The sequence below is a fragment of the Nerophis lumbriciformis genome, linkage group LG07 (assembly GCF_033978685.3).
Source record: "Nerophis lumbriciformis linkage group LG07, RoL_Nlum_v2.1, whole genome shotgun sequence".
Lineage (NCBI taxonomy): Eukaryota > Metazoa > Chordata > Actinopteri > Syngnathiformes > Syngnathidae > Nerophis > Nerophis lumbriciformis.
This window is the reverse complement of record NC_084554.2, coordinates 30639984-30660000: the sequence shown is the minus strand read 5'-3', so window position 1 is coordinate 30660000 and position 20017 is coordinate 30639984. Positions and strand designations below refer to the sequence as shown.

The window sequence follows — 20017 nt, the reverse complement described above, 5'->3', positions numbered from 1 at the left end:
TGTAAAAGTTTGTATTTTGCCCATTCATTTTCAATGGGGAGAAATTCCTGGTAATTCCGATTAATCCGGGAATTTTTGAAAATCGCCATGCATGCTGACTTGAATGTCCAGGGTGAGTGGAGTGTGTGAATGGTGGAACAGTTTGAATCAGGTGAGCGATGTGGGAATTGTGCAAGTTTGAAATTTGGCCCATTCATTTTCAAAAGGGAAATGTGTCCTGAAAAAATGGGTAAACTGGGAGTTTTGGGGAAGAAAACTAATGGTTACTTTGGTGTACTGGCTGAGCTAAAGATTTTGATACGTAAACGGTTCCAATCAGATGAAAACTGGGGGACAAGAAAGCCATCAAAAAGGGAAGAATTACCTGGAAAACTTGGAATTATGTGCAATCTGTGAATTTTGCCAACATCCCGGCTTGGGGCGCTATAAGATTAAAAAATAAATAAAATATTAAAATAATAATACATTTATGAATTTTTGGTGTAGAATAATATATTTGTGAATGCACTGGCGTTCACACATATAATTAAATTTATAGAAAGGACTTGGTCCGCAGACCACCTATTGAGAACCACTCCTATAATTCCTAAAAACTAAACAGTGATAGTTTAGCAATAGAACAAGTACAAAATATATTAATACATATACATTCAAAATGAACATATAGAAATAGCATTACCATAAATGTTATCCATCCATCCACTTTCTACCGCTTGTCCCTTTCGGAGTCGCGGGGTGTGCTGGAGCCTATCTCAGCTACATCTGGGCGGAAGGCGGGGTACACCCTGGACAAGTCGCCATCTCATCGCAGGGCCAACACAGATAGACAGACAACATTCACACTCACATCCACACACTAGGGCCAATTACCAATATTGTTTTTTTTGTGTGTAAGATGACAGGAACATGGTATCTTCTCAACACTGCCTCCAAATGTTCCTACCTGATGGACCACGGAACCAAAGTGGAACCGACTGTCATGACCCTCACCTTCTCTCCCACTTCAGCCCAAACTCTGCTGGTTAGCACTAAAACGCGTCAGTAAGTGCAATAATATAATCTGCAAATGTGTTGCATGATAAACAAACAGTGCTCTGAGTCAGAAAACAACAACAACAACAACAATACGTTCTTCAGCAATCATCAGTGTTGGGAGATACTGCAGGTGTACGATCTGACCCCGACTCTCGGACGTCTGACTCTTCAAGGTCTCCCACTCTCATTGCCAAAAAACCACATAATGAATGTACTTTTCTGGATTTATATGTTTAATATTGTGCCAAAGGATCTCGGGCTGAGTTGAACACTGACATCGTGGTTGTAGAGACCGACTACAGCTCCTACGCCATCTTGTGCTACCAAAAATTAGGAAAGATCACAATGAAACTCTATAGTGAGTGCCACAATCTCTCATACTCAAATATCAAATATAAACACTTTTTGTGCTTTCTACTCAGGCAGATCTGTGGACAACCTATCAGAACCAATACTGAGCAAGTTTGAGCAGCTCGCTGAAAAGCAAAGCTTGGGACTGGCGTTCCTTTTCCCTTTCCCAACATACAGTAGGTCATATTTCATTTACCTGGTAATTATAATCATGCACCATTAGCTAAGTTAATGTACCAGAGAGCTCTAGAATGCCTTTTTTAATGTGTAAGTAGATAAAAGTATGCAGTTGAACCTCTCAGAGATTGTTTGGTGACGCTTGTTGACTTCCAAGTTGTTAGGGCCGTGAAAAATACTCTGTCGGGGGTTACCATAGCGATTCAAAAACAGTTTTTGGCTTACTTTTATGCCGCAATTCACTTCATCACACAATCGAACCAATGCCTTCTAACTTAAAGGGAAACATGTGAACGATTACACCACCAGGGATCCAGTTGCAAATGGTGATTATTTGTGTTTAATCTACTAGTATACTAATTAATTGTAATTTGCCAATCCTGGTAGTAATACCTATTGTTTTAGATTAGGGATGTTCCAATCAAGGTTTTATGCTGCTGATTCCGATGCCGATGAGTGAGATGGGCCGATAAAACACTGATCACATGTATTAACTATATATACACAGTCGCGATCAAAAGTATACATACACTTGTAAAGAACATAATGTCATGGCTGTCTTGAGTTTCCAATAATTTCTACAACTCTTATTTTTTTGTGATAGAGTGATTGGAGCACATACTTGTTGGTCACAAAAAACATTCATGACGTTTGGTTCTTTTATGAATGTATTATGGGTCAACTGAAAATGTGACCAAATCTGCTGGGTCAAAAGTATACATACAGCAATGTTAATATTTGGTTACATGTCCCTTGGCAAGTTTCACTGCAAAAAGGCGCTTTTGGTAGCCATCCACAAGCTTCTGGTTGAATTTTTGACCACTCCTCTTGACAAAATTGGTGCAGTTCAGCTAAATTTGTTGGTTTTCTGACATGGACTTGTTTCTTCAGCTTTGTCCACACATTTAAGTCAGGACTTTGGGAAGGCTATTGTAAAACCTTAATTTTAGCCTGAATTAGCCATTCCTTTAGCACTTTTAACGTCATTGTCCTGTTGGAACACCCAACTGCGCCCAAGACCCAACCTCCGGGGTGATGATTTTAGGTTGTCCTGAAGAATTTGGAGGTAATCCTCCTTTTTCATTGTCCCATTTACTCTCTGTAAAGCACCAGTTCCATTGGCAGCAAAACAGGCCTGAAGCATAATACTACCACCACCATGCTTGACGGTAGGATGGTATTCCTGGGATTGAAGGCCTCACCTTTTCTCCTCCAAACATATTGCTGGGTATTGTGGCCAAACAGCTACATTTTTGTTTCATGAAAGTGGTCAAAAATTCAACCAGAAGCTTGCCAGAAGCTTGTGGATGGCTACCAAAAGCGCCTTATTGCAGTGAAACTTGCCAAGGGACATGTAACCAAATATTAACATTACTGTATGTATACTTTTGACCCAGCAGATTTCGTCACATTTTCAGTAGACCCATATTGAATTCATAAAAGAACCAAATTTCATGAATGTTTTTTGTGACCAACAAGTATGTGCTCCAATCACTCTATCACAAAAAAATAAGAGTTGTAGAAATTATTGGAAACTCAAGACAGACATGACATTATGTTCTTCACAAGTGTATGTAAACGACTGTATATGTTACATTGTTATTTTGCTTTTCGCTAGACTCTTATCAATCTACTTGTTGATTTCCTGTTATTAGATGCCTACTTTCTGCTGTAACATTTTGGATTAACCTCACATTCGTGCATCCTTGTACATTTATTGAAGATGTAATGACAGCCATCTTACCGGTGTCATTACCTGGCATATCATTAAGGACTGTGGAAATTTGCATGTTTTCTTTAGGCAGTCGTCTTCATAAATCTCAATGAAACTGCAGCAAATAAAAGTTCCAGCATCATCACATTGCCCAAAGCAGATTTGCGATTCATCACTGAATATGATTTGCATCCAGTCTTCCATCGTCCATGATTGCTTTTCCTTAGCCCATTGTAACTTTGTTTTTTTCTGTTTAGTTGTCAATGACGGCTTTTGTTTAGCTTTTCTGTATTTAAATCCCATTTCCTATGGACTTCGATGAGCGGCTCCTCACTGTGTATGGAGACAAATGATTAGCTGCTCGTCACTTGTCTGAATAGTGTCGGCCATAAGGGATCAGTGTTTGTGATCGGCATTAAAAGACAATCGGCAAGTGGCAATCACTTACTTTTTCACGAAAACCGCATCCCTATTTAAAATATTTTTTAAATATGTACAAGTGCAAATAAAAGTTAAGCACTGCATGATTAAACTTAAATAAAGTAAATAGCCTTTGAATATTGCCACCTGCTGGTCTTCTATAGGTATTGCTAGGACGAATAAGAACAGCATAAGAACAGTAAAAAAAAAAAGTGGATTAAAGTGGTTTTCCTTTCAAGATTTGAACTCCAAGTTTTTGTTTGTCTATTCAGGGTATTTTTTTCTCAAAAATGTTTGGTTAACTCTATGACTTTTTGCCTGAGACTTTGAAGGTTTGCTGTTATTATTAATATTATTGGGATGCAAATGTTGTATTTACTTTTAGGTCACTGTGGTGATGTGGACCAGCACCACAAAATAAGTAAGTAGTGAGTTTTTTTTGTTACAGTACATTTTGCAGTAGTAACAATAGTAATGAACTGACTGTACGATGGTATTTATTGCCTAGACAAAAGTCTAAATTTTTTTTCCAAAATGTATAACTCCGACATAATATATAAACCAATACAAATGTCCTCTAAATAGGACCAGAGGTGTCAAGCTCTTTTTTTAAATTAAGGACCACATGGCAATTATAGCTACCTTAAAGGGGAACTGCAGTTTTTTTTGGAATTTTGCCTATCATTCAAAATCCTTATGAGAGACAAGAAAGCGTCTTGGTAAAAACTTTTTTTTTTTTACGATTTTAAAGGTGATAAAAACGCTTGAAAGTTGCGGCTAATGGGAGTCACTGTTGTAGCCTTCAAAGCCCTCGTAAACAACTTAAAAACCCTCCATCAACGTTTTATATACACACTGCAAGTTTTTATGTAATACTAGTAACAGACACGTTCATAACAATGTGTAATATGTTCAATAGTTACTGTATTTTGATAATTTTAATAATTTCCAGGACTGATTTTTTTCTTCTTCCACGCATTGATTTCTCTTTCCTACTTCTGGAATCAAAAAACGAGTGTGTTTCCTAATCATGGCAGACTTGGTAAAAAACAAAAAAGATGACTACTTTTGGATAAATGAGGATTCACAACCTAATATTTTTGTAGCTAAATATACTGCTGCTTATTAGAAGTGAGCACGAAGGAAGAGTGAGACATTGGAGCAGACGGAAGCCGAAAGAGGATTTGAAAGCGATTCTGACGCTATAAATATGGACGTTGGAGACAAGCTATTTCGACATAAATGGAGTGCTTACCCTACAATAATCCGGAAAAAAATGTCCCCAGACGAACAACTGTCCATTGAGTGAGTCACATTTTAATATTGATCATGATACACGCAGCACGCCATGCGTGTCATTACAACTACAATACATACGCTGTCTTGCTAGCTGTGTACAAACAAAACACGAAAAGTGGGCTAATACTTTACAGATACAGTAATATGATTGTTCATGTTTTTCAATTAGTACAGATTGGTGTTTTATTGCAGTGTTGTGTATTACAAACTCAAACGCGTTTCATGTTGTTGAAGCTTATATCTAGCCGTAGTTAGCTTTTACGGCTAATACCGTAACATGGTGATGTGTTACTACGATAGAATAAGAGTTCCTCAGCGTTCGCTCTTACAATAACAATGTTGCTACAGATTGGTTATTATTCAGGTTACGAATGTAAATGAAGTATTGTTGATGGTTTTTGAATGCATTTTTAAAGGGATTTAGAGTTAGAATTGATTGCTCCCATTAGCTGCATTGCCATTTTTTTATATGTTAGACTGCATAAAAACAAAAACGTTTTGTCTTCTTGTCTCTCATAATGATTGTGAACGATAGGCAAAATTCCCCCAAAAAAGTGAAGTTCCCTTTTAAGAGGACCACATTGAATGACATGGAAGACCACATTAAACAAAGTGACCGGCCATTTTCAATGATGTGGCGGACCACTACGAATGACGTAGCAGGCCACTTTAAATGACATGGCGAACCACACTGAATCTGGCCATGACACATGTGGTCTACAGATTCATTGTCAAAGCTCAGTATGAGTCTGAGCTTTTCTTCTGGTCACACACACACACACACACACACACACACACACACACACACACACACACACACACACACACACACACACACACACACACACACACACACACACACACACACACACACACACACACACACACACGTGTTGGCAAACAAAGTGACGATGGTCATTTTGGCAGACAAGCTGAGGCATAATGTATGATAATCATTTTTAACACTATCAGTTATATCATGGAACATCATTAACATGGTTTTATTCTGTATTAAAAATTATATTTATTGAAAACAGGTTTAGAAAAGAGGGGTCAAGTCGTCTTGTATTTGGATGAATATCTTCCTGAGAATCGCCGTCCTCTGCAGTGGACACTTGTCTTTGGTCTATTTTTTTTTTGGTCAGAGTTATGTCCACTGCAGGGGACTCTGCTTTTCAGGAAAATATGATATCACGTCTACTTTGAGACCATCATTAAATATGTTCATAAGGGCTTTTACAAAATTGATACAGAATCAACTATTACTTAAACTACTACACTAGGGCTCCATCGAGGGGTACGCCAAATAATCACTTATTAGAAATTGTAATGTACTGCATAATTTAAGTGCAGTGTTTTATTTACCTAAATTCAAACACAGTGTTACTGATCAAACTGTGCGTAATGTTACAGTGACCAAACATATTATATATGCTTGTTAAATAAAACCTTTGCCTTGTTTTTAATGAATACGTAGGCGTAATACGCTACTGTATTTCACTCTTGGTCATTATGGAGCCAAATGTTTTCTGAGGTGGTTCTGCGATCAGATAATGAAAGAACCATCACTTTCAACACAACAGGGTGGCTATACTGAATATTGCAGTTCATTTAATGCCAATGCACGACATTTGGTGTAAAATGCATGTTTTTTTGTTTTTTTTGCGAAAGCCTCCTGCATTTTTGTGTCACATTTCTACTTAAATTGTTAAGAATATTTCAGTTACAAAAGACTAACTTTTGTAAGAAGTGTTATATCACGGAAGAGAGAGAGAGACATGCTGAACTGCACTGACCTCCCCTGCCCCCGCTTCCCCAAACAGCACATTTGCCTGTCACGTGTTAGCTTGTGTAACAATCATCAATTTCAACTTAGCTGACAAGGCGTTATTCAGGACCAGCTGATGAATCCAACAGCAGACGATGGAATTTAACCTGTCTGTCTTTGTCTTCCAGACTGTGTCCCCACATGCTGATCCAAGGGTGGAGGGATAATAAATCAATAATGGATTTGAAAAATGGGAATATTTGGAAATAAAAATGATCCAGCATCTTTAGTATGACATGCTTTCTTTTAATATTTAAGAGCCAATTCTGAGGTGTGTTCAATGTGGACTTTAATGAAGCCCAGATGTGCATGAAAGTGTGTGTGTGTGTGTGTGTGTGTGTTACACAACCAGTGCACTTCATGTTGGTGCCCGTCTTGCCTCCAAATAATAATTCAAAAACATGCACATTAATTACATTAATTTGACTTTGTGATCCATTCCCTCTAAAAAAAATAAACAATATAGCGATTAGCATGCATCTATTTTTTTGTAATTAAAGAAAACATTTCCGGCTGAAACTGTTGACAGGCCTGTTACCAATGGGATTTCAAGGTTTACCTTTTCAACTATTTTGAAATGAAAATGCTAACAGCTCACATACTAACAGCCTATGTGGATACATTGTGATGACATGGAAACATATCTTTGTTCGTAAGATGGTTGCTAATGTGATGTGCAAAATTGTGAAATGCTCAAACTGGCACATATTGACGTAAAGTCCTACCTGACAATACTTTTAATTCTGGGATAATCCCAACAAAAGGTCATTGCTAACAATGCTAATATCTAGCATGCTTGCAACCTGTGCTTTGTCATTACATCGGGAGAGTTCTTGCTTCAATACATGGTTAAAAAAGTGCTAAATATCAATGTGGATTGCAAAATGCTAACAATATAGGTAGTGTGTTCATAAAGTCTTGAATGGAACCTATTTTAAGTTTGGGAGAATCCCAACAAAATGTGAAAGTTACCAATGCTGATAGCTAACAGTGCTAATAGCTAACCTGCTAGTAACCTTGTGGATACTTTGTCATTACGTGGGAACATCTCCTGATTGCTTTAATACGTGGTTGCTTAAGCGTTAAATGTGATATGCAAAATGCTAACAATATAGTTCGTATGTGCGTAAAATCTGGTCTTTCACCTATTTTAATCATGGGAGTATCCCAACAAAATGTAAATTATACCAGTGCTGATAGCTAACAATGCTAATACCTAGCATGCTAGCAACTACCGTGGCTACATTACGAAAACATGGAAACATCCATCCATCCATCCATCTTCTTCCGCTTATCCGAGGTCGGGTCGCGGGGGCAGCAGCCTAAGCAGGGAAGCCCAGACTTCCCTCTCCCCAGCCACCTCGTCCAGCTCTTCCTGTGGGACCCCGAGGCGTTCCCAGGCCAGCCGGGAGACATAGTCTTCCCAACGTGTCCTGGGTCTTCCCCGTGGCCTCCTACCGGTCGGACGTGCCCTAAACACCTCCCTAGGGAGGCGTTCGGGTGGCATCCTGACCAGATGCCCGAACCACCTCATCTGGCTCCTCTCGATGTGGAGGAGCAGCGGCTTTACTTTGAGCTCCTCCCGGATGGCAGAGCTTCCCACCCTATCTCTAAGGGAGAGCCCCGCCACCCGGCGGAGGAAACTCATTTCGGCCGCTTGTACCCGTGATCTTGTCCTTTCGGTCATAACCCAAAGCTCATGACCATAGGTGAGGATGGGAACGTAGATCGACTGGTAAATTGAGAGCTTTGCCTTCCGGCTCAGCTCCTTCTTCACCACAACGGATCGATACAGCGTCCGCATTACTGAAGACGCCGCACCGATCCGCCTGTCGATCTCACGATCCATTCTTCCCTCACTCGTGAACAAGACTCCGAGGTACTTGAACTCCTCCACTTTGGGCAAGATCTCCTCCCCAACCCGGAGATGGCACTCCACCCTTTTCCGGGCGAGAACCATGGACTCGGACTTGGAGGTGCTGATTCTCATCCCAGTCGCTTCACACTCGGCTGCGAATCGATCCAGTGAGAGCTGAAGATCCTGGCCAGATGAAGCCATCAGGACCACATCATCTGCAAAAAGCAGAGACCTAATCCTGCAGCCACCAAACCAGATCCCCTCAACGCCTTGACTGCGCCTAGAAATTCTGTCCATAAAAGTTATGAACAGAATCGGTGACAAAGGGCAGCCTTGGCGGAGTCCAACCCTCACTGGAAACGTGTCCGACTTACTGCCGGCAATGCGGACCAAGCTCTGGCACTGAGCATACAGGGAGCGGACTGCCACAATCAGACAGTCCGATACCCTATACTCTCTGAGCACTCCCCACAGGACTTCCCGAGGGACACGGTCGAATGCCTTCTCCAAGTCCACAAAACCCATGTAGACTGGTTGGGCAAACTCCCATGCACCCTCAAAGACCCTGCCGAGAGTATAGAGCTGGTCCACAGTTCCACGACCAGGACGAAAACCACACTGTTCCTCCTGAATCCGAGGTTCGACTATCCGGCGTAGCCTCCTCTCCAGTACACCTGAATAGACCTTACCGGGAAGGCTGAGGAGTGTGATCCCACGATAGTTAGAACACACCCTCCGGTTCCCCTTCTTAAAGAGAGGAACCACCACCCCGGTCTGCCAATCCAGAGGTACCGCCCCCGATGTCCACGCGATGCTGCAGAGTCTTGTCAACCAAGACAGCCCCACAGCATCCAGAGCATTAAGGAACTCCGGGCGGATCTCATCTACCCCTGGGGCCTTGCCACTGAGGAGCTTTTTAACTACCTCAGCAACCTCAGCCCCAGAAATAGAAGAGCCCACCACAGACTCCCCAGGCACTGCTTCCTCATAGGAAGACATGTTGGTGGAAACATGTCTTGCATAAATTGATGGCTGCCAAAGGGCTAAATCTCAAAGTAATATGCAACATTCTCAAATGTTAAGAATACAGGTAGTATGGATGTGAAATCTTCAGGGTCACTTATTTTAATTTTGGCAGAATCCCAACAAAATGTGAATGCTACCAATGCTGATAGCAAACAATGCTAACCCCGAGCATGCTAGCAGCTACATTACAATAACATGGAAACATCTTTTGTGTAAATTAATAGTTGCTAAAGGGCTAAAAATCAATGTAATATGCACAATTCTAAAATGTTAAGAATGTAGGTCGTATGGATGTTAAATCTTGACTGTCCACTATTTTAATTTTGAAGAAATCCAGTAAAATGTGAATGCTACAAATTATTTTAGATAAATATGCTAACACCTAGCATGCTAGTAATCTGCTTAGCTACATTGTGATAACATGGGAACATTGAACCAATTGGTGTTTGCTAAAGTGCTGAATCTCAATGTGAGATGCAAATTGTTAAAACGCTAACAGTATAGATAGTGTGTTCATAAAGTCTTCAGTGTCTTTTAATTTTAGGAGAATCCAAAAAATGTGAATGCTACCAATGCTGATAGCTTATAATGCTAACAGCCATTATGCTAGTAACCGGTGCGGCATTGCGATAACATGGGAAAATCTTACGTCATACCATGGTTGCCAAAGTGCTAAATCTAAATGTGATGTGCAAAATGCTAAAATGCTAAAGCTCTCCGTCGGCAAGATAGGCCCATAATTTGCTCAGTTCTTCTGAGAATTGGAGAGACAATTTTTTTCATATGTCGGTAGCGCGGTTGTGTATGTATAGTGAGCATTTCTGACACACAGCTGTGTTCTAGATTCAATTCCAGCTTTTAGTGAGGAGTTTGTATGTTTTCTACAGTCAAAGCACATGTATAAAGACTTTAAATTGTCCTTTCAGGCAAATGTGTCTGTAGGATTTTAGAGCAGGGGTGTCAAACTCATTTTAGATGGGGGGCCACATGGAGAAAAATCTACTCCCAAGTGAGCCGGACTGGTAAAATCACGGCACGATAACTTAAAAATAAGACACCTTCAGATTGTTTTCTTTGTTTAAAATAGAACAAGCACATTCTGAAAATGTACAAATCATAATGTTTTGTTTTTTTTACACTTATATGTTGCGGTTAATAGTATTCTATATACTTTCTGAATAAATGATGTGATAATTGTCATCAGTCAACTCATTGGTGTTAATTTTTAATCTATCAAGAAAAAAAAATAGTATCAAAATCAAATCACAGGATGTTATTTATGTAATTGGCTCATTTTCCTTGACAGGTGCACTAACGTGTTTTTTTGTTTTTTTTTTTACATACGTAACATCAGTGACGTGCGGTCACTGATGCCTCACCTGCCATCATGGAAAGAAAAAAAATGTAAAAAGAAAAAAAATGTATTAAATTGTTATATGTATCCAGTGATTATACTATAAAGTTATTTTCCATTTAACTTCACCAGTTTTAGATTATTTTTATTCAAAATCGCTGAATTTTCACATTTGCCGTTCAAATACTGAGAAGAGACGGTGCGGTGATCAGCAGCCAGTTGAGGCACGTCACTCAATTGTACCTCACCATGGATTGCGGACTCGGCTAACTGCTGGCCTGCTGTGCAGTGAGACCGTATTGCTATATGAACTATATTATACATTTCCATAGTTTAGTTAGCTGAGGTATATAATGTACAGTGTATTTTGTCAACAACTGTATGTGTGTAACGTATTTCTTGTGCTGAGCAATCATAAAACTGCTGCGAAGACGCACTGGCTGATGCTCGCAGTAATCCGCCTCCTGGTGCCGGTTAATGCACCTCCGCTGCAGACTGCACCCCCCGACGGGAGCGCCACACCAACCAAAGCCCACACCCAAACCCTCCACGTGCAAGACCGAATCCACCCAAAAAAAAGTCTCTTAACAAGAAGCCAAAAAGTGCAAAAACAACATTGCTCGCGCCGGAGGAGCCGTGAACGACTGCAGGGACACAACATTAGGTATATCTGCAGACTGCAGCACAGATTTCATATTTCATTCATTCACAACTCCTCCAACACGAACACCACTATTCCCGCACTTATAAGTAAAGGTAAGACCATAATAACGTTTTTTTAATTAAATGTGCTTTTTTGTGTGCTACAGTTTGTATGTGTAAAGTTAAAGTTTAGTTAAAGTACCAATGATTGTCACACACACACTAGGTGTGGTGAAATTTGTCCTCTGCATTTGACCCATCCCTTGTTCACCCCCTGGGAGGTGAGGGGAGCAGTGGGCAGCAGCGGCGCCGCGCCCGGGAATAATTGTTGGTGATTTAACCCCCAATTCCAACCCTTGATGCTGAGTGCCAAGCAGGGAAGAATGCTGGTATGAGCTTTTAAACATAACCCGTTAACTGCTGCCAATCAAATGGTGAATAAGATACTCTTTAGGGTTCATATGTTTGTAAATCTGACTGTGATGAAGTCAGTGCCTCACCAGTCATGAACCTCACCGCACGTCACTGCGTCACATCATCTACAAAGATACACAGTCAAATCAAATCAACTTTATTTATAAAGCATATTTAAAATTTACCACAGGGGTAGCCAAAGAATTGCTATTGCGATGAAACGATGAAATGCACACTTTAAAATGCACGAAACCCAAAAGAAAATGCATGATTTTAAAGCGATAGAGAATGATTGTGTGTTTTTGGAACCATGCGGGGAACACATTTGCACTCTTGCAAAACAACTTGTTTAGATAACCCAGGCCCAAATATTTCAAATGTGGGGGTGTGTAGATAAAATAAAGAACCTTATATTCCCCTCCCCTCCACACACACCACTTGTATAACAGCAGTGATTTGCACTGCCACAGAGTTTTGTAATGTAGGAGGAGGAGACAAAGGGGGGTTTGGGGGCGGGACACTGCAGGATATAAGAAGACACAACAGGCTTTAACTCCTCACCTCTCCACAAGAAGAGCAGCTCACAACCCAGGAGACGCCATGGCGAACACACTCGTGAGGATGCTGGCCGCACTCATGTGCACACTGGCTGCTTTCGCCGACATTGTGCCCGTTCAGAATTTCGATCTGCAGAGGGTAAAGCAACAAAAGACATGACCGTTTTTTTCTGTATTTGACATGCATTTACTCCTGACCTCAGATGGCAGGAAAGTGGTACCTGGTTGGCATTGCCACCAACGCCCCTTGGTTTGTCAATCACAGGGCCAACATGAAGATGGGCACCGCCACGGTTGTGGCGACCGATGGAGGAGACTTGGACCTCACCTACGCCAACATCAAGTGAGTCCCTTATAGATAGAATCAAGGTTCCAGTAGAAGCAACACTGCATGCAGTGTGCAAGTATGGTGGCAAAAGTACTTCTTGGTGTGGTAAATGTTGACCGTCTTCTCAAGGGACGACGGCACGTGCTGGAGGATGACTCATCTGGCTCAAAAAACTGACACCCCTGGACGCTTCACCTTCCACAGCCAAGGTAAGTCAACATGACGGCAGGATGCAACATTGACGACAACAATTTACCAACCAGGATTGTAAAAAATGAACAAATAATAATAACACTGTATTTATCTAATATATGAAATAAGCAATATTTTTCTCTTTAAAAAGTTGGGAAATGACAGGCTGGGTCGCTTTTTATTCCGGGTCTAAAGATTAAAATAGTGTTAAATGAAAAAATTTAAAAAAGTAATTTTTTTGGTTTCTCACTTTGAGTCTAAGAAAAGAAGGGTTGTCTTATATCTGGGCCAATGCTGTGATTATGTCAACTTTGCATTGCCCCCGCCCCCAAAATAATGTTTTAATTATTGTATTTTTGTATTAAATTTTAGTCATAATAACAATATATTTTATGTTCAGCTGAGATAGGCTCCAGCACCCCCCGCGACCTCAAAAGGGACAAGCAGTAGAAAATGGATGAATGGATTATTATAATGAACCGTTTACTGAGGTTGTACTTTAATTTAATTGTATTATTATTTCCTTAAATAACCCCAGGGACTTATCTGTTAGACCAGGGGTGTCAGACTCATTTTTAGCTCAGGGGCCGCATGGAGTAAAATCTGTGCACACGCGGGCCTGACTATTAATATCATGGCATTAAAACTAAAAAATAAAGACAACTTCAGATTGTTTTCTTTGTCTTACTTTGGCCAAAAAGGGAACAAACACATTCTGAAAATATAACAATAAAAATATAGAAAAAAACTACCCGCAGCGGTAAAGTTTGAATCCAAGGAAAGAAAGAAGAAAGTGATTGAATGTTTATAACTGAATACATTTACATATGCATTACAATGTGTTTTCTTTTGTATTATTATTTTGAATGAATGAAGTAACGTTTATAACAACCTTTTCCAAAACACAATATAGAATGTGAGATATAAAAGGATAATGCATTCATTTATCATTTGTTTTCAAAACGCTTACAAAAAAGTGTGACCCCAAAAGTTTACTGTTGAACCCCATTTTTATGACTTGATGGGGTCCCATATTGGTGCGTGCAAAACAGCAACAGGCGGCTGTGGCCTGCGGGCCGGTTCTAATACTATTATCTCAGAGGCCATTGATCATTCATTCACGGGCCCGCGGGCCTTGACTTTGACACACCTGTGTTAGACCGATTTACTAAAGTACTACAATCTAAGTTAGCGGTATATTCATTAAAATTATGAAAATTAACATGTGGACTAAAACTCCACCACTGATGACACATTATGAGATAAAACAACTAGATATTAGGAAAAAAATACTAAAAACTAGTGAAATGATCTGTCCATGCAGCTATTTAATGTTACTTGATAAGACATCCTAAATTAAAACTTGTACATCAAGAAATAAGCAGGACTTTCAACATAGAAATAAATATTTTATTCTGAAAACAAAAGCATTATTCAACTTGTAATTCCTAAATTAAGCATCCTCGGGATGTTGCAGGATATTTAAAAAATAATTTTATGTAGGGAAAAGCAAATTATCTTATTTGAATAGTTATTTTCTCAATTGTTATGTTTTTTTTTAACTAGAATAAACATAATATAATTATTCATGCTAAAATTAAGATTATGCTGTAAAGTCAATGACTAAAAATAAGTGAATACATTTTAAACGAGGGAAATATCCAGGAATGACATTTTAAATCATGGCAAGTGGCAAATTATTTGCAGTGACTGGGAAGTCCACATTTTGGAGAGAGTTTTAACTCAGTTCAACATATTTATGGACACTGCATGGATGTTCAATATTGCGTCTATTACGTGAGATTTTATTTTTTTGTTTACAAGTTTGGAACAACGACAACGACATAACGATCGTTGACATCATCTACGACGACTTCGCTCTGATCCACAACATCAAGACAAAGGACGGCGTGTCCGAAGTTGTCGACAAGCTTTACAGTAAGTCACCTCGAAACCACGCAGGAATATGTAGGACGTAGGGTGAAGGATTTAAGATGTAGGGCGCAGACCGTAGGATGTAAGACGTAGGAGTGTAGAACGTTGGAATGTAGGATGTCGGACACAGGAATTTAGGATGTGAAGGACAGAAGACGTAGGAGGTATATGTCGGATGTAGGACGTAGGACGTAGGATGCGAATGAACTCCAGATGCAGAAATGAAGGGAAAGGATGTAGGACACATGGTGTATCACATAGGTTGCCAGATGTATGGCCTAGAATGTAGGACACATAATATATGACAATGACACAGGTTGTAGGATGTAGGACGTAGGATGTGTGAAGTAGGGTAAAGGACACAGGAAGTAGGATGTAAGACGTGGACTGCAGGATGTGAAGGATGTAAAACGTAGGAACTAAGACGCAGGATATAAGACGTAGGATGTAGGACATACGATATGACATGGATGTAAGATGTAAGACAAGGGTCCCCAAACTTTTTGACTCGGGGGCCGCATTGGGTTAAAAAAAAGTTATATATATATATATATATATATATATATATATATATATATCCGAGCGCGATGATGTCACGTTATCGATGGGAAAATGCATTTTTAGACAATATGATTCGCCTGAGCGGCTAGGAGACACCGATAGTAACAAGTGGTAGAAAATTGATTAGAAAGGACAGATTTTAAAAAATAATAAAAAAAATAAAAAAAATAATAAAATAACTTTTTTTAACTTGGGACTTCCAGCGGGCCGGATTTTGGACGCCGACGGGCCGGATCCGGCCCGCGGGCCGTAGTTTGGGGACCCCTGATGTAAGACATAGGATGCAGGACGTACGATTTTAAGGATGTAGGATATAGGATATAAGGTGGATTATATGGAATGTAGGACTTAGGATGTGAAGGACGTACTGTATGATGTTGGAATGCAGGGCAAAGGATGTAGGACGCATGATGTATGACATAGGTAGTAGGATGTAGGACATAGGATGTAAAACATATGAATGCAAGATGTAGGTAGTAAGGCTTAGGACACAAGATTTGAAGGATGTAGGATGTGAAGGATGTAAGAGGTAAAGACGTAGGAAATAGGACATAACTTGTAGGAGGTAATATTCAGTCTTTAGTGTTGAGCAAGTCAAGTGAACTTGATCATTTTCAGGTCGTTCTACTGATGTGAGTGCAGCTCATCAGCAGAAGTTCACAGACTTTTCTTCAGGAAATGGAGTCCTGCCTGAAAATATTGTAATTCTGCCCAAAGCTGGTATGGAAAACATAAAAAACAACAACATATTTTCATGTCTTTTAGTTACCTTATATTGACTAACTTCTTGTTCTTCTTGTAGCTGAATGTGCTGAGGCCTGATCAAACTTCCTCCATCTCGTTTTTTTGACGACTTCCACCTGCTCGTATTGCACCTGACACACAAACACTAACGACTTAATTCAACTGCAATACAACACAACACACTGCAGAGAAACAAAGCAATCTTTCAAACTTTTTTAACCTGTTTTTGTCATTTAAAAAAAAATGTAATTTCTGCAATAAAAAAAAATGAGCCAGTCTTTTTGTTCCCTTTCAATAGAAATTTGCATGAAGGAAAGAGTTTTGTTGAATTTATATATATATATATATATATATATATATATATATATATATATATATATATATATATATATATATATATTAGTATATGTGTATTCAAAGCTATTCATGAATTTAATTGTACATAAATAAAAACAGCATGAGTAATATCCAAATGAATATATTTTAAGGTCATTTTAATCATTTAATGAGACTTATTGGTAATAAATGAATAACATTTTTGGAGAGTCGGCCCAGACCCAAAAGGCGACCTCGCAAGAAGACAAAGGTGGACCCTGTGGACTTGACGCCACCTCAAAAGAATATAGACGTACAACAGGTGAGGTCATTGCTGATTGATGTTGGAAAAATGGCATATTTTTGGAATGAGGTTTTCAAATGTGTATTTATTCAAAAGCATGGGGTCTGACAAAAAAAGGACAGCCTTGTGTAATCTGTGTCAATACGGGACATGGGGCAATGGAACATTTGGAAGATGAGTGTCGCACTCACCTGATAGAAAACTATGACTGATTTCTATCATCATTGAGTTCAGTTTAATGTTGTTTTTTTAAAATGACATCTACCGTACATATATGGCCCTATTCGTCGCGGCTTACCTGACACATGCAACGTGACAAATTGGGGGGATGCACTATCCACTTTGGCCGCCAGACGGCAGTAGAGTGTTGAATATCTAATAATGTGTTTTGGGGCAATTCCAACTTTGACCACCACAGCGTCAGTTGCTATGTAGAGTGGCGCTTTCTATCATTTTAAATGGACTGCATTGCAAAATGATTAAACCTGACCTTACTCTCACACAACCTTACTCCCTAGAGTAGGGAACGCCCTTCCCTACTGTATACCACAATTAACTAGAGTCTGTACAATTCCGCTAGCCGTATGGGCAGGCTGCAGATACCTGTGAGTGGAACTGAAATGCTTGAACGTCCAGGTTGAGTGACTGCGTGGATGGTAGAACGGTTTGAATCCCTTGAGAAAAGTAAAAGTTAAATAGTGGAGACCAGAGGTGTCAAGCTGTTTTTTTTATTGAGGACCCCATGGCAATTATGGCTACCTTAAGGGGAACTGCACTTTTTTTTGGAATTTTGCCTATCATTCAAAATCCTTGTGCGAGACAAAAACACGTCTTCTTCAAAATTTTTTTTTTACGATTTTAAAGGTCATAAAAACACTTGAAAGATGTGGCTAATGGGAGTCACTGTTGTAGCCTTCAAAGCACACTTAAACAACTTAAAAACCCTCCATCAATGTTTAATATACACACTGAAAGTTTTTATATAATACTAGTAACAGACACGTTCACAACAAAGTGTAATATGGTCAATATTTACTGTATTTTGATAATTTTAATCATTCCTTAAGGTAGCCATAATTGCACTTTTGCCAGCAGCGCCACTAGCCTAATGCTCACTGTTACTCTCTGCGTTTTCCCTCCGTGTCTGACGTCCTTGTTTTCCTCCCACAGTGCCTTCCCGAGTCTTACCCCTTTGTGATCTCCCTTTGTTTCCCCTGTGGATTTGGACTGCCTTCCTCGACCCTCGCCTGGACACGGACCTTGTCGCTTCTCTCCTGCCCTCGACGGCTTGCCTGTGCTCGGACTGCCTCTGGCTTTGTCCCTCCTCTTGCTCTCCTCAACACTTGGTAACACACTTCAGCTACCCATACACATAGCCTCACACATACACACTCTAGGGTTTTGTCACACTCCATTCTATCATTCTATAGTTCTAGTTAGTATTGTTTATGATTATTATATATACACCTTGTATATATATATATATATATATATATAAAATAAATCATAGAACTTTACTGCCACCTGGTGTCTGTGTCATCATCTCCCTCTCAGTACATAACACCATCAAGATAAAAAAAAATAGTATCAAAATCAAATCACAGGATGTTATTTATGTAGTTTGCTAATTTTCCTTGACAAGTGCACTAACCTTCTCTCTGAGCTGCCACCTTAACGTGGTAGAGGAGTTTGCGTGTCCCAATGATCCTAGGAGCTATGTTGTCCGGGGGCTTTATGCCCCATGGTAGGGTCTCCCAAGACAAACTGGTCCTAGGTGAGGGATCAGACAAAGAACAGCTCGAAGACCTCCATGAAAAATAAAAACCAAGGACCCAGATTTCCCTCGCCCGGACGCGGGTCACCGGGGCCCCCCTCTGGAGCCAAGCCCGGAGGTGGGGCACGATGGCGAGCGCCTGGTGGCCGGGCCTGTCCCCATGGGGTCCAGCCGGGCACAGCCCGAAGAGGCAACGTGGGTCCCCCCTCCAATGGGCTCACCACCCATAGCAGGGGTCATAGAGGTCGGGTGCGATGTCAGCTGGGCGGCAGCCGAAGGCAGGGCACTTGGCGGTCCGATCCTCGGCTACAGAAGCTAGCTCTTGGGACGTGGAACGTCACCTCGCTGGGGGGGGAAGGAGCCTGAGCTAGTGCGCGAGGTGGAGAAGTTCCGGCTAGATATAGTCGGACTCACTTCGACGCACAGCAAGGGCTCTGAAACCAGTTCTCTCGAGAGGAGCTGGACTCTCTTCCACTCTGGCGTTGCCGGCAGTGAGAGGCGACGGGCTGGGGTGGCAATTCTTGTTTCCCCCCGGCTCAGAGCCTGCCTGTTGGAGTTCAACCCGGTGGACGAGAGGGTAGCTTCCCTCCGCCTTCGGGTGGGGTAACGGGTCCTGACTGTGGTTTGCGCTTACGCGCCAAACCGCAGCTCAGAGTACCCACCCTTTTTGGATTCACTCGAGGGAGTACTTGAGAGTGCTCCCCCGGGTGATTCCCTCGTTCTACTGGGGGACTTCAATGCTCATGTTGGCAGCAACAGTGAAACCTGGAGAGGCGTGATTGGGAAGAATGGTTGCCCGGATCTGAACCTGAGCGGTGTTTTGTTATTGGACTTTTGTGCCCGTCACAGATTGTCCATAACAAACACCATGTTCAAACATAAGGGTGTCCATATGTGCACTTGGCACAAGGACACCCTAGGCCGCAGTTCCATGATCGACTTTGTAGTTGTGTCATCGGATTTGCAGCCTCATGTTTTGGACACTCGGGTGAAGAGAGGGGCGGAGCCTTCTATCGATCACCACCTGGTGGGGAGTTGGCTGCGATGGTGGGGGAGGATGCCGGACAGACCTGGCAGGCCCAAACGCATTGTGAGGGTTTGCTGGGAACGTCTGGCAGAGTCTCCTGTCAGAGAGAGTTTCAATTCCCACCTCCGGAAGAACTTTGAACATGTCACGAGGGAGGTGCTG

The 20017-nt window shown here is 40.9% G+C and overlaps 2 protein-coding genes across 2 annotated transcripts in view; both read left to right on the top strand.

Annotated features, from left to right (window-relative positions):
- Nucleotides 1–7053, top strand: part of c8g (complement component 8, gamma polypeptide) — a 7945-nt gene extending 892 nt beyond the window's left edge. The window contains exons 2-7 of the mRNA XM_061964755.2: nucleotides 896–1041; nucleotides 1138–1208; nucleotides 1286–1393; nucleotides 1458–1562; nucleotides 4083–4118; nucleotides 6953–7053. Of these exons, the coding sequence (XP_061820739.1) occupies nucleotides 896–1041; nucleotides 1138–1208; nucleotides 1286–1393; nucleotides 1458–1562; nucleotides 4083–4118; nucleotides 6953–6972 (486 nt within the window). The 3' untranslated portion in view covers nucleotides 6973–7053. The remainder of the gene's footprint in view (nucleotides 1–895; nucleotides 1042–1137; nucleotides 1209–1285; nucleotides 1394–1457; nucleotides 1563–4082; nucleotides 4119–6952) is intronic.
- Nucleotides 7054–12645: 5592 nt separating this feature from the next.
- Nucleotides 12646–16713, top strand: LOC133609676 (lipocalin-like). The gene is made up of 6 exons (XM_061965504.2): nucleotides 12646–12814; nucleotides 12879–13018; nucleotides 13133–13212; nucleotides 15020–15133; nucleotides 16310–16411; nucleotides 16494–16713. Exons 1-6 carry the CDS (start codon nucleotides 12719–12721, stop codon nucleotides 16511–16513), a joined length of 552 nt encoding a protein of 183 aa, XP_061821488.1. The 5' UTR covers nucleotides 12646–12718; the 3' UTR covers nucleotides 16514–16713.
- Nucleotides 16714–20017: the final 3304 nt, after the last annotated feature.

Coding starts and splice junctions, on each gene's coding strand:
- LOC133609676 (XM_061965504.2), top strand. CDS start 12,719: ATGGCGAACACACTCGTGAGGATGCTGGCCGCACTCATGTGCACACTG. Junction 13,019..13,132: donor CTCACCTACGCCAACATCAA/GTGAGTCCCTTA, acceptor CGTCTTCTCAAG/GGACGACGGCACGTGCTGGA. Junction 15,134..16,309: donor AGTTGTCGACAAGCTTTACA/GTAAGTCACCTC, acceptor GATCATTTTCAG/GTCGTTCTACTGATGTGAGT.